The following is a 15,407-nucleotide window of genomic DNA, read 5'->3' as shown; positions in this document are numbered from 1 at the left end:
TGTTATAGCTTTGTCAGCAGGGTCCCTGGGTATGAAAGATGGGAGCAGGGCACACAAGTGCCAAATAACCTGGCTAGCGGTAAGCCACTGAAGGGTTCAGAGTTGTTATCACAGCAAAATCTAGCCTGTCCAGACAAATATACCTTCCTTGCCCTGGAAAAGACAGAATCCAGGTCATGAGTTTTTAAAAAAAAGATACAGAGATGAAATATGTTGGGTGGCACAGTAAAATTTATTTGTCTTTATGATTTACATGTAGTAATTAAACACACAAAAGAACAAACGCTGTCAAGATGGCCATATGTAGCTTAGGAAAATGACTGGTCCCAGTTCAATCATGCAAATGTTCATTCAGCTTAGAAATGAGTTTCTTTTTAATAGTTTTAATCTTTATCAGTCCCCAAGGCTTGCACAGTTCAGTACAAATGTTTCTGCTATTTTGCTATCATCAGGCACATGATGTTTACCAATTCCCAGGAAATAAATGAAATCAACAAAAATGTCTGGTGACAATTGAGCACATTTTCACAGAAAAAATGTCATGAGCTTATTACTGTTTGATACAGTTTAGCTATGAGACCTACACATGAAACAACAGTCACAATTACATTTGTCTTAAGGAATTATTTCTTTTAAAAAATTTACCATGCTTTTTTGTGCAAGGGTTCCATTGATTTCTTTGGTTTTAAACATTACAGCTCTGTCTGACCTAAATATATATAGTTTTATTTGTACCAAGCATCAAAAATAAAAAATTAAAACTTCAGAAGGTAAAAATGGAATTATTGCTTCTGTATAAAAAAATGCCTGGGCCCTTTGGGTACTATTGCTATTATTGCTTTGCTTCTATTGGAAAACTATCCTGGAAATGAAAGCATGTACCCCAGAGCTCCCTGCTTACAGTATAATTGGGTTGTTCATTATCATCTAGTAATAGTCCCTGCCTTCACCAAAGCTATCCTGATCTTGTCCTTAAAAAACAAAACAAGGTGAAATAGCATAAATAAATAAGTTTACCTAAAGGGATACAATAAATAGGCTAATAGAAAAGAATAAAGAATACTGTAACATAAAGCCCTTCGGTGCTGTACAATTACACAACAGCTTTGGATTTTCAAGGTTTCTAAACACAGCCTTCGTTTTAAAACACAGTTTTAGTACTGGTATGCAGCTGACAGATGTAGAGAACACCATTTCTGCTGTTTTCATTATTTAAAAAATGAAAACACAGTGGATACAGTATTAAATTCTGTCTTTGGGGAATTTACCTGGGTTTGTACCATCGTCAGTTTTTGACTGCTGCCTGGTTGTAGAGCACGGATCTTAAGAGATTGAAAAAGATAGCATAATACCCCTTCAATTCTTAGTGGTTTCTTGGTCTCCAGAACAGTCATAGAAACAAACAGAACAGAAATTAGATTCAAAAGTTCTGCTGCCTTCTTTTCTTGGCATCCATCGCATCCAGAATGGGTTGTCTTTTCGCAGTGTATCTCTGACGGAGCTCTTCTATTTCTCGCTCCATCATGGGGTCCAGCGCTTTTAACCGCATCTGTAGTTCTTCTAAACTTAGATTTTTTAACTGAGTGTAAGGAAAAAAAAGTAATAATTATCTATAATGGGTTAAAGTCTAATGAATTTTAGCAGGAATATTTCAACTCTTTATTTACATCATCTTCGAAATATGGCTCAACAATTAACACATGAATTCTTTCCTTGAAGAATCAGGAAGCCACATCTTGCGAGAAAGAACCTCAAGTAATTTGCAATGAAACAGTAAAACAAAAACAAGGAAAGAACAAATGAGAAAAATAAGCTAACAAAAATGTGTGTTTAAAAAAGGCAGAAAGATACATCCACCACTGTCACCAAATAGACTTTCTGGCTAAGTTGGGGATGTATTCCCTCTGATCTCGCACAGCCTTGCCAGCTGTGGAGCGCTACAGCAATCACAGATACTTGCAGAGATCCCCCAAGAATGTGACAAGACTGAATACAGCTTAAGTTGACTGCTCTAGTCTGCATTTTACCAAAGGCTTAAATTTTAAGCACTTGGTTAATCAGAAAATTAAATGATCTAGAATACTTTTATCCCAAGCATTTTGATAAAACAGGGCTTATGATTCAAAATATCCTAAATCTAGTACAAACAGTGTCATGTAAGTTCTGACATGGGGCTTGGCCAATTTGAAAGTGAAATACTTCTCACATGTTCACTGTATACATTATAGTTTTGACAGTAATGGTATGATTTGACTGAATGATTTAGTTTTATTATGCTAGCTTCTGGGGATACCACCAGCGCATCCTTTACTGGTTTTCTGTGTAACAACAGAAGGCAGGCCTCATGTCCTGTGTGAATGGGAGATAAAATCTGTTCGATGTAACAGGATCTATGGCATCCTGAGATTTATTGTATTTATTTATATGTCAAGTCAGTAAGATACGGGTTATCTCCTGATAAACATATTTTGGGGATACTGCCTCAGGGCTCATAGGATGCCCTGAAATATATAACCTAACACTTTTAACATTAAAAAAAAAAAAAATCCAGAACTCTTGTCTCCTCCAGAAACTGACTCTTAAAGCAATGGGGGCAGGCAGGTAATTAAAAAAAATCTGTTAAAGCACAATGAGGGAGTTCCCGTCGTGGCGCAGTGGTTAACTAATCTGACTAGGAACCATGAGGTTGCGGGTTTGGTCCCTGCCCTTGCTCAGTGGGTTAAGGATCCGGCGTTGCCGTGAGCTGTGGTGTAGGTTGCAGATGCAGCTCGGATCCTGCGTTGCTGTGGCTCTGGTGTAGGCCGGTGGCTACAGCTCCGATTGGACCCCTAGCCTGGGAACCTCCATGTGCCGCGGGAGCGGCCCAAGAAATAGCAAAAAGACAATAAATAAATTAATTAATTTAAAAAAAAAAAAACACAATGATTTACCATTTGCTATTACTTATCTTGGTAGGAAGATAAGTGAAGAAGTACTATTTCCTTGCCTTGAGAAACTTACAAATTAGTTGTAAGATTAGCAACTATAACTTTTAAGGATTGATGCAAGACCTTAAGTCCTATTTTATGTGATACAGATGACAGTGAGAGATTCTTAAATCCATGAATAAGCATCTTGTGCAAAATTATGCATGTTCTCGTGTGCATCTTCCTGGAGGAAGCATCCATTGTTTTTCGTTTTTAAAAAAAAGATTTTAAAGATTCCTGATTAAAAAGAGAAATGATCCTTGCCTTAAATGTAATGGAGAGAGCCGTCCTTTAGGGCATAGGGACTGAGGGAGATGCCTGAGCAGTGAGCAGGGCCCTAGGAGTAGGCCTTGCCATGCTGAGGAGGAAGGAAAAGAGGACAGGAGACTCGGGGCTGGTGGGGCCTGGGAAGCCAGGCAAAGCAGGGTGTGGGTTCAGGGACCATGATCAACCATGGAGCAGGAAATTACATGAGAGTAATCTAGGCTGCGTTTTAATATGATAAAACCTGCGGCTTATAGTTTGTTTTCAAAAGGGAACTGTCTTTGGTTATTTAATGAGCCAAGCCAGAAAACATTCTCAGTTACCTTACAGTCATATGTTAATTTTAACCCAAAGTAGCGTTTTTCGCTTGATCCTCCACCTCACTCATCATACCTGGCCCTAAGTGACTCTTGGTTCCAAAAAATCAAATCTCTTCTCAACTGAAAAAGATTTGTTGCCACTGAGGATACTGAAAAGTATGAGTCACAGGCTCTGAAGGAAATTCAAAAGAGGAGTTCCAAAAATATAAGAATGACAGTGTTAACGGGAAGTAGTGCATCAGCTCCCAGCATGACGGCTCTGAAGGTCACTATCACCTGCTTGGTGTATGAGGAGTTTTGCTATGAATATAAAATATGCTGTTATTTTTCAGTCAAACTTCACTGAAAGAACCTAACTTACCATGTTATACTATTACATTTAATATAAAATGCATAATATCATAATACCATCACTAATTTTTTTTTTCTTTTTGGGCCACACCCACAGCATATGGAAGTTTCCAGGCTAGGGGTTGAGCTGGAGCTGCAGCTGCTGGCCTACACCTCGGCCATAGCAACATGGGATCCAAGCCGCATCTGTGACCTATGCCACAGCTCTCGGCGACTCCAGATCCTTAACCCACTGAGCAAGGCCAGGGATTGAACCCACGTCCTCTTGGGTTTTTTAACCTGCTCAACCACAACAGGAACTCCTGACTTGAAACTTTCTGAACCACAGAAAGAAAAGAGGTGACAGTGAAACGAACAGCCAACAGAGACCTGCCTAGGTGCTGCCTACATAAAGGTCCAATTTCACTTCTTTATTTGTTATCTTTCTGATCTCTGAAAATCTATATAACTTTCATATATTAAACACCACAATTTAGTATTTGATTCTAGAGTCATGTAATGTAATTGATTTTTATGCATTAGGTTTGATGTCTACTCCAGGTATTCCAACAATATTTAAGCTTTTGAGCTGTACACACACCTAGAAACCATTAAATTATACTGTTAAATATCAGGACACAAAGGTGGGTAAATAAACAGGAATATAGAATAAAAGACTCAATAGGTTATTCTATAATTAAGAGAAATAATATCATACAAAGCAAAACATTTTTGTGTTAAGATACTCCTGTAAATATTTTATACTACCTTATTGGGGAAAATTGCCAATAGTTTATAAATTTTTTATTACAGTAATGGACTGAATTCAGGGAAAGAAGCTACTTAGAAGAAAAGTTTTCCTTCTCTAATAAACTTTTATATTTTCAATAGGTAGAAATTATGAAAAATAGGTCTGTGATGTTGGCAGACCATTAGCTGGCACTGTTAGGAAATCAGGTGTTCCATAGAGTAAATTTATGAGGTATCTGAATCTTAGTTCTTTAAGTGATAAAACTGTTTCAACTATTTTTTACATTTTTATTTTTTCCATTCTAGTTGACAGTGTTCTGTCAATTTTCTTTCTTTTTTTTTGTCTTTTTGCCATTTCTTGGGCCGCTCCCATGGCATATGGAGCTTCCCAGGCTAGGGGTCAAATCGGAGCTGTAGCCACCGGCCTACGCCAGAGCCACAGCAATGCAGGATCTGAGCCACATCTGCGACCTACACCACAGCTCACGGCAACACTGGATCGTTACTGAGCAAGGGCAGGGACCGAACCCACAACCTCATGGTTCCTAGTCGGATTCGTTAACCACTGTGCCACGACGGCAACTCCCAATTTTCTACTATACAGCAAAGCGACCCAGTCACACACACATAAATATATATTCATTTTCTCACATTATCCTCCATCATATATATCTATAGTGTGTGTGTATATATACATTCTTTTTCTCACATTATCTTCCATCATGCTCCATTGCAAGTGACTAGATATATCTCCCAGTGCTATATACAGCAGGTCAACTATTTTAACAAAATCTTTACAGAGTATTTTACAGAATATGCTGCTTTCTAAGCAGAGGATTCAGGATCTAAAACAATCTTCCCTTGATGATGAATCTTCATTTTTAATATCTATTACTAATCTGTGCCATATATTAATTTTCTCCCTTCTTTCGGCTTTTTCTTCATTTGAGGGAAAGCTAGCAGCTCCTTTTGTGGACCTCACTGGGCAGATATCCTTCTCTCTGCTGCAAGTCTTTTCACCTACTGGGAACCAGAAAAGCAATAAAATGTCCTATGAGGCATTACGCTAAATAAGGATAGGTTGAGGGAAAGCTTGAGGCTGTTTTAGGAAAGAGCATAACTTTAGTGAAGAGTTTTGTTATGCTTGTATTGTCTCTGTGTGTGTATATATTTCAGATCTGTAGCTGTGTAAGGTTGAGGTCCCAGGAAATCTGACTTCTACATAAGGTACATATAGAGTTACCTTTTCAGGCGGAGCGTCAGAGAACTTGAGAGGACGCATTTATTAAGACATTATGGACCAAGCACTGTAGCTGCAGAGATGAAGAGAACAATACCTTCCACAAAGAACTTGCAGTCTAGCTGACACGACAGATACATGCACAGCTAATCCACTAGTGGATGAGTAAGCCAAGAAGTTGAGAAACAGGACAGGGAGAAGGGTACCAGTGTGAGCAGAGATGTGCAAGGCACATATATGCCTGGCATCTTTCAGGATGTCAGCTGACTGCTGGGATGTAGGAAGGATCCATGGGTCAAGAGAAAAGGCAGGAGGGAGAGGGAATTATTACAAACGAGGTCGATGAGAAAGAAATGCTAGATAATTTTGAGCATAATTGGTGACATGATCATACATGAAGTTTAGAAAAGTATCTCCAATAACTGGCAGAAAAAATAGATTGCCATGGGGAATAAATGGGGACAGGAAGACCCATCAGCAGATGATTTCAACAGTCTAGTGAGAGAATGAGGCTTGAACCGGGAAAAGTGCTCTGAGAGAGAAGAGAGGAATTTGAGAGACTTGAAAATACAACTGATAGGGCTTCCTGTGCTCCCTGAGCAATTATGAAGGATCAGGAAGAAGGAAGGGTTAAGGACGATCCCGGCTTCAAGCTGGGGTGATGGAGAGACTGACACCATTAGTAAGGCAGGGGAGTTAGAACTGGCATCCAAGTGGCGATATCAGATATGCATTATAATTTGGGGTTTTGGACCTCAGGAGACACAGGCTGAGACACAGACTTAGGAACCATCAGCATTTAGGTTATAACTGAAGCTCTCGGTAAGACTATCCAGGAAAAGACGACTTTCTCCTCGATCTTACAATCCATGATAGCCGGGGGGGGAAATCATCCCCTGACTTTAACATGTGTGGTCACAGTCTCTTCATTTTTGTTAAGAGAACAAAAATATCCATATATTGCTAAATAACTCTAGATTATGGTTGTCATCTAGACTGAAAGAAGTGAGGTTAACTAGTAAAATTTCCCACTTCTTATGCAGTGGGGATGATTTATAGACATGAACTTACACCAAGTCTGATATTCTTAAACTCATGGCCAGAGAGTTCAAGATGTTGTCACCACAAATTGGGGGTGTGGTGCTGAGAAATTTCTAGGGTCTTCAACCCGAACTGAGGGACAGTGGTTTTTAAGTACATATGACATTTCTGTAGAGCTATCTTTCAGGATGGAATAAACTCCCAAAAAACCCTACTTTTTTTTTTGTCTTTTTGCCTTTTCTAGGGCTGCACCCTCGGCATATGGAGGTTCCCAGGCTAGGGGGTCTAATCGGAGTTGTAGCCGCCAGCCTACGCCAGAGCCACAGCAACGCGGGATCCAAGCCGCATCTGCGACCTACAGCTCACGGCAATGCCCGATCCCTAACCCACTGAGGGAGGCCAGGGATCGAACCTGAACCTCATCGTTCCTAGTTGGATTCATTAACCACTGAGCCACGACGGGAACTCCAACCCTACATTTTTAAACAATAATAGATAGTGGAGGGATATTTGTTCATAAATTAAATGAAAAAGTCAAAACTACTTTTCAGGAGTTCCCATCATGGCTCAGCAGAGACAAGCCTGATCAACATCCATGAGGATGTAGGTTCAATCCCTGGCCTAGCTCAGTGGGTTAAGGATCCGGCATTGCCATGAGCTGTGGTGTAGGCCGGCAGCTACAGCTCTGATTCGACTCCTAGCATAGGACCCTCCATATGTATGGGTGTGGCCCTAAAAAAAAAAAAAAATTCACTGATAATTTTTTTGTCTTTTTTTTGCCTTTTCTGGGGCCGCTCCTGCGGCATATGGAGGTTCCCAGGCTAGGGGTCTAATCGGAGCTGTAGCTGCCAGCCTGCACCACAACCACAGCAACATGGAATCCGAGCCGCATCTGTGACCTACATCACAGCTCAGGGCAACGCCGGGTCCTCAACCCACTGAGCGAGGCCAGGGATCGAACCCCGCAACCTCATGGTTCCTAGTCGGATTCGTTAACCACTGAGCCAAGATGGGAACTCCGTGATAATTTTGACAGTTGTAACTTTTAATAGAATTATTTCTGAACTGTATGAGAAGTATTGAAAAGCTACTTATTTCTGATTAGGAAGAGCTGTCAGTAAAATCAGAACTTCAAGTTTATATATCCAGTCTACTATAAAAACCTGAGCTATCATATTCAGGTGATAAGGAATTACTTTCTAAAATAATTTTGTTTTAAAAGCTGTAGGGGGAAAACATTTAGATTTTTACATGATTTTATTTTGTCAAAAACAGTCCTATTTATGAGGGTTTTTTTTTTTTTTTAAGTCTTAATGTTAAAAAAATAGCAGAAACGGGATCATGAAGTTTTTAAATGCTTAAATATGGTAACATTTCAAGACTTAATGGGTCTAGCAGTTGCTGGTATAATTAGTCTGTCAAATGAGATACTGCCACAATGAAGCAAATGGTCTTACATGTGAATGTTAACACATTTAGTCAAAGAGTCAATCAAAAAAACCTTGTATAAGGTTTGCAAAAAAACCTTGTATAAGGTTTGCTGTGTTTACTGGGAAAATAAACTCTTCCTAGCAACTGTTTAAATAAATCTCACAGATACTACAGACCTTATTAGTGGCCTGTGATTAAAAAAATATGGATTGTTAATACTGTATCCTGACTCATCTATTTTCCCATCTGCTAACAATTCTAACAATATGAACTATCAACAGAATGGCTAACAACAATAATTTTCTATGGCAATTTTGATGCTGAATTGCCTATAGTATTTCTGTAAGATTTACCACTGCATGCCTCAGACTGTTTTGAGTTGTTTGTGGCCTGGAGCGACATATTCCTTTTCTCCCTAATACTCCATTTTAGCTCAGTTTTTTTTTTTTTTTTACTGTGTTGAACAGAATCTGGTTTGGTTTTATAGAACACTATTTACGGAGGCTACCACACTTATTTTACTAACGATGAGAGCAGGAGATACACCAAAGCTCTAGTAAAAGCCCAGTCCAGTCCACTGATTAGATACTGACACACCATAGAAGGAAAGCTGAATTCCTCACAGTACATGCTCCTAAAGTCTAAATTAACATCAAATCTGCTGGCAGGGCCTTCTTCCCCAAACAGACCTCTTTACCTATCTGCCTGGAGGACGTATGTGTAACCCTCTTCTGAGCTGAGAGACTCCTGTCTATGGCTGTTTATTTGTACGACTACAAATATTCAAATATTCAGGGATTATAGCTGGAAATTGCCATGAAGCATCTGATTAACCTCAGTAGAGCAAATTTAATATATTTAGTTTTTTTTTTTTTTTTGAATCCCAAAGAAAAGGGAGAACACCATTTCTTGTGGCTATCATTGGAGCAGGAGGGAAAAGTGCCAATTATTGATCATTTACAAGGTGTCAGATAGAATCCGAGGTCCTGTGCCTTCAGTTATTTAATCCTAACGATCCCTTTATGGGGAAGGTGTTACCAACCCCATTTTATAGGTGAGGACACTCAGACCAAGTGACCCGCCTGAGCCCATGCAGTGGGCTTGCAGTGCTTATGCAGGTGCTCAAAGGCAGCAGCATTCCGCCCACACAAGTTTGGACTGGAGCCTGGTGAGAGCTACTGCTTGGGTCTCCTAAGAACTACAAAAGCACTTCAAAGGCCAATTATCAAGTAAAACAGTTTTAACAGACTGTTTATAGATTAAAAATAAGGAAAAAAAATTAAAATCCCACCTTTCTTCCCAGGTGGTACCTAGTGGAATATTTAATTGGCCTTATGAAATAAGTATATGTCTATTAAGCATTTTTCTACTTAATCAGCTCTCTAGAAAAAGAAACATTTCTACATAGCCCTTTGGGATAGCTGCCATAATTTTATCAATAAAAAGAGATGCCGTGACAAAACCAACAAGACATGTTCCCCTTGACACAGAAGCAAGATACCCTGTGTCCCTTTGGACTGACCCATAATTGAAGTAGTTTTGCCTGCTAAATGTATCAGGAAAAAGTTAATTCATGCATAACTCTGCTATACTGTAAGCAGCTCAAAAAAAAAAAAAAAAAAAAAATCTAGGCCCAGAGCAACAAAATCTGAGTAACTTGAAACAAACTAATTAAATCTCACTGAGTATTTTTTAAAAAACACTGATCAAGCCTTATGAGTGGTTAACAAATTAACTTTATATACTGTTTCTTTAAAAATTAACTCTATGACTGATTACAGAAGATCATAAACATTAAAAATATATAACAGTCCTGGAGTTCCCGTCACGGCGCAGTGGTTAACGAATCCGACTAGGAACCAGAAGGTTGCGGGTTCGGTCCCTGCCCTTGCTCAGTGGGTTAAGGATCCAGCGTTGTCGTGAGCTGTGGTGTAGGTTGCAGATGCGGCTTGGATCCAGTGTTGCTGTGGCTCTGGCGTAGGCTGGTGGCTGCAGCTCCGATTAGACCCCTAGCCTGGGAACCTCCATATGCCGCGGGAGCGGCCCAAGAAATAGCAAAAAGACAAAAAAATATATATATATATATATAAAACAGTCCTTAAAACATGTTACTAGCTTTTGAGTAGTCAAATCTTTGTGTAACTATTGTATAAACTTTAAATCGTTCCATTTTTCTCCAGTCACGCTTCTTCAGCTGTGCTATGCCAAATCTCCTTGACACATCCCTTAAGGAGTCTTGGGCACTGATTTTTGGTTACTTTTTATGAACATCCAGACCAAATGTAAACTTCCATCTCTTATTAAATACAACTCATCCTTCCACACTGTTCCCATTTCTGGATTCCATGTATACAGCCTATTTTCAGTTAGGAACATGCATTTGAACAAACCTCTTTGTGTCATGCTTCTTTTAACCAAAGTGCATGATCTTGTAACTATCGGGCCATCCGAAGTCCTGTTGCCACCAACCCCCGCATCTCTCACAGGCGGCTGTGAGGAACGGGCATGGGCCTGAGCCTTGCTATCCTCCCACAGGTGTGTGCACTGCCTCGACTGTAGCCCAGACTCACTACAGGCCTTTCAAGAAGACGGCTCTTACTCTACTCTCTCAGCCTGCCTGATGGCAGAAGAGACAGCTGTGCTGAACCATGCTGCCCAAGGACAGGAGGCTCAAATGTTGAAGCAGTTGCAGATTTTGTGAGCTATCTCCTGATTTTTCAATCACCACAAAATTTGTTTTTTATTAGCCTTTAATGAGTATCATCCTGAATTATACCCACTAATAAGAGAGAGGGCAGATTTCCTACTAGGCTGTTTTGCTAGACTGACAGCAGTGGAAGTTTCCCCATTGCCTGCCAAGCCGCTGCTCTGACTACAAAAAAAGAGCGGACGTTGTTTATTGATTCTTAAGAAGTAGTGTGGTTTTCACCTTGCAGCCTGACCAAGTATTAAATAATTGGTAATTATTTTGTAAAACTTCTTAAATCCCATTAAGAAATTAATGTATAGACTATCTTAGGGAAAACAAAAGTGGAAGCAGTAGGATGGAATAAGATTAAACTCTTCTAAATCAACTGAATTGTAATCAGAGTGACTTTTGAAGGGGCAGGTCTCTTCTGAAAAGGGCAGGGGTGAAGTGAAAAGCTTGACTGACTTCAGAGATTTAAAGGTATATGAAAGATGGGAACAGGCTTTCAGCTCCATCCCTGGTCCCTGAGAAATAAAGAAAGGAAGATGAGCCACTTTTGGACCAGTGGTATTTGGAACAGAGAAAATATGCCACTGAGCTCCACAGATAGGATTAGTGGTAGCTCCTGAACTCCTCTCACAAGGGCAAGATCTCAGGCTCAAAGAGGGGCTAGGTCGCTGGCTATCCAGTACCCTCTAGTGGCCAGATTTGGCACCACAGATTTCTGTCTTTGGTTTTTTTTAAGCACAGTATATTTCAAAATTTTTAGTTAAGGGAAGAATCACCAATACCACTGATGGGCTACAGGTAGGTGGAAAACTACTTATTTGGTATAAATCTGACGTCCAAAAAGTAAGCTGCTGTAATGATTCAAAGGGAAAATATTCCTTTGAATGCATTTAAAATCCCACAGATGAAGCTACTTAAATGGAGAGCTGTGGTCTGTATTTAGCTATTTAAAATTTAATTCTTGTAGGTACTTACTTTACAAGAAATATTCTTTGATACACGGATTAACAGTGTTATAAATTTCATGTGCATAGTAGCTAATGTTTTTTTGAGCACTTAGCATTGGGCAGATATTATGCTGTTATTTAATAGGTAATAATGATGTGACAAAGTATTACTAATGCCACCATTTTTCAGAGTTTAAATTTTCAGAGGTACCAAGAGTTTAAATTTATGCAAGACATTTAGCTATTAGCTACTAAAAGGTGTGGTCAGGATTTGAATCCAAGGCAACCTAATTATGGAGCTAGCACTTCTAAACATTATACACTACACAAACAGAAAGAGTTTATCAGCCATAATAAATATTTCCCCCATAAGGGAGGGTTTCTTAAAGATTTTATATTAGACTTAGGTTAATATAGAGACTTGCAGGTCAATGATGCTTAAAATCTAAACTGAAATCTTTGTTAGCCGAGAGTTCATTTCCTACAATGTTTATTCACATACACTTTGCAGTTGAAGGGGAGTTTATAATTGTCCATGAGAGCCTGAGATCTAGCATTTTTTCAAATCACAATATATTTAAAAACATTTATAATGCATACTTAGATACATTGTTATCAGATGGACTTTATAGAAATTCTATGAAAGGGGGCAGATACTTTTGTAAATAGGCATTATTTTTTACAGATAAGATTACTCAGGTTGAGAATTATTAATTTCCTTAAGTAACACAATTTCCTTAAAGTCTAAGATGTCGCAAATGACTGAATGTACAATGAATTAGCCTGAGTCTATAGTCTTTATCCTTTGTACCCCAGAAAAAGTTTCTCATGATAAGCCAGAAGAAAATTTTACTTATGTAGACAATCTGGCTTCACTTTAGTTCTTCTTTATCAATCTATTATAAATAATTCAACATTAACTACTACTGCTGAACAGAAGAAGGAAATAAAAATCAGAAAGTAAAAAGCCATAGTAAAACTTTACAGGTATGAATCATATCCCCGCTGAGTTGGAAGCAAAATGGTCCAAAAATTATGAGGTTAAAATGAATGATTACACAAAATACTTAGCATTTTTAAATTCTTTAATTTTTTTAAGTGTCTTAAAAATGGGTAATTTTTAAATAACCCCCAAGAGAGATCACTGGGAGGCATAACAGCCTCTACATGGCAGATCAGGAACATTTCAAAAGTACTATGAAAGCTATTGCTTTTGTTTAAATGAAAATAGCTTGTGATCCTAATTATAAGACAAAGTCTCATATTCTTTCTGAGTATAAAGCAATGCAGTTTAGACACATTCCTGCTAACCACTTTCCACACCCCCCATTCTATTGGAAGATGCATGTCTCCCTCTGATCCAGGACCAGGCAGCCCTGGAGTGGTCTCAGAAACCTAACTGCGTGGTTCTCTTCCTTCTCTTGTGCACTTTCAAACTCTCTGACTTGGTCTTTAGCATCAAAATTGAAACACTTCCTAAATATATCCTGTATTAAACAAACCAAGAACTGGAGGGGTGGGGTGCCTGCAATTCCACCCACCCCCTCCAGCTGTCACAATTTCAACCCTTTTCTCTTGAAAGTCAAGCCTCTCAGAAGTGTGGAGAAAAGTCCCTGCCTTTTTTTTTTTTTTTTTTTTCCTATTTCTTGGGCCGCTCCTGTGGCATATGGAGGTTCCCAGGCTAGGGGTTGAATTGGAGCTGTAGCCACCGGCCTACGCCAGGGCCACAGCAACGCAGGATCGGAGCCGCGTCTGCAACCTACACCGAAGCAACGCCGGATCGTTAACCCACTGAGCAAGGGTAGGGATCGAACCCGCAACCTCATGGTTCCTAATCGGATTCGTTAACCACTGTGCCATGACGGGAACTCCAAGTCCCTGCTTTCTAAACTGGTAATCACACTTCATCTCACTCCACATGGCTCCTGACCCATCACCTCCTCCAAACTGCTCTTGTTAGGTCCCCAGAGTCAAATGAATTCTTGTATTTCTATCGTGTTAAGACCCCTTGAACTGCACTTGACACTTTGTTCACTCCTTATTCTTCAGATCCTAGTATTTAGCAGGTGCCTAACACAGCTTGTTAAATAAATAGCCAGAAGTAAGCATAGTCATATTCCCATAATCTAAAAGTTACCCTAGTCTCATAAATCTCTAAAAAAGCTTTTTAGTATCTGTAGTTCATGTTTATCCTGTTGAATTGTGAGGTGGATTTTTGCTTGGCTGGACACTAAAAAGCTTGAATTTTTAAGAATCAGTGTGTAATTTTTAAAAAGATCTGCCTATCAAGGACAAAATAACAGCTATAACTATTTTAGTTGTATCTGCTAATAGTAGATATTAACATCATTATCATCCAGTCTGTGAATCATCAATAACACATTAATAATAAGAGCCATTTTACATTTCAAAGCCCACCATGGACTATTCTATTTATCAGTTCATCAGTATTTATCATCACTATGGCATATTTAAAGATAAATAGGAAAAAAATTCTATATTAATCATTAAAGATGTTAATACTGTGATGAAATTTCCTGAAATCAAAGTTCATCTGTATATCCACATTCAACAAATGTCTTAATCGATGTCTTAATGTTATTAGCACAATTTTCCATTCTTATTAGGAATCTCAATTGAAATGATTGACATCTTTTGGATAGAGGCCAAAAGGCTGGTGGAATCTCAGGTTCACATACTGGAAAGGCCTATGCTCAGGTGTGAGTATAATTTTGATCAAAAGCACCAAGAACAGGGGCCAGATAAAGAGGCAGAATGTCAAATACCCATTTGTATAGAAAGATAATGGGGGTAGGGAGACTGTCACAGCAGAGGTGGCCTCTCTTATCTTACCCCAAAGGCCTGATGTAGCATGAAGTTCTAGTTCAGCTTAAAATGAACCATCTAAGACTTCAGGGGCTAGCTATACCTTACATAGATTTCAAGGCAAAAGCAGCCACACTGGGCAGAGAAAATATCAAGATCTGACATTTAATTCAATGTGTACTTAATGTAAGTTAAAAAGGTTTTATTTATTCAAACCAGTGGGAGAGAAATGTTGCATGTTGCATATGTGTTCATTATAATGCCCTCTTTTTATTCCAGATAATTTGTCAAAACCAGAGGTACTAGGAGGGAGGGGTAAGGCGAGAATCATGCAGCGATTTTCTTACAGACATGAAGATTCGGGAACATCTTAGTCCAATGCAGAGGACTTTACTGCCCCACAAGCTCTAGTCCTGGACAGACTTGGGATTATACTTGTTAGGTGATGAAAGGTCCAAGGTAATTATTGGAACTAATCAGAATTGCAAAGGACACTGACGTGAGGTTACTGTAATAAGAGTTACACTGTATGCATCAGTAGTCTTAAAGGGCTCTGGGTAAATGTTCTAGTTGTGTGGCTTCCTTGTAACTAGG

General features: G+C 39.1%; 1 protein-coding gene across 2 annotated transcripts in view; it reads right to left on the bottom strand.

Moving 5' to 3' along the window:
• Positions 1 to 213: 213 nt before the first annotated feature.
• STK3 (serine/threonine kinase 3) overlaps positions 214 to 15,407 on the bottom strand; it is a 291,654-nt gene continuing 276,460 nt past the window's right edge. For both annotated transcript variants that reach the window (XM_047783544.1, XM_047783543.1), the window contains one exon: positions 214 to 1,579. In XM_047783544.1, the coding sequence (XP_047639500.1) occupies positions 1,421 to 1,579 (159 nt within the window). In that variant the 3' untranslated portion in view covers positions 214 to 1,420. The remainder of the gene's footprint in view (positions 1,580 to 15,407) is intronic.

The sequence above is a fragment of the Phacochoerus africanus genome, chromosome 6 (assembly GCF_016906955.1).
Source record: "Phacochoerus africanus isolate WHEZ1 chromosome 6, ROS_Pafr_v1, whole genome shotgun sequence".
NCBI classification, from domain to species: Eukaryota; Metazoa; Chordata; class Mammalia; order Artiodactyla; family Suidae; genus Phacochoerus; species Phacochoerus africanus.
This window is presented reverse-complemented; position numbering and strand designations above follow the sequence as displayed.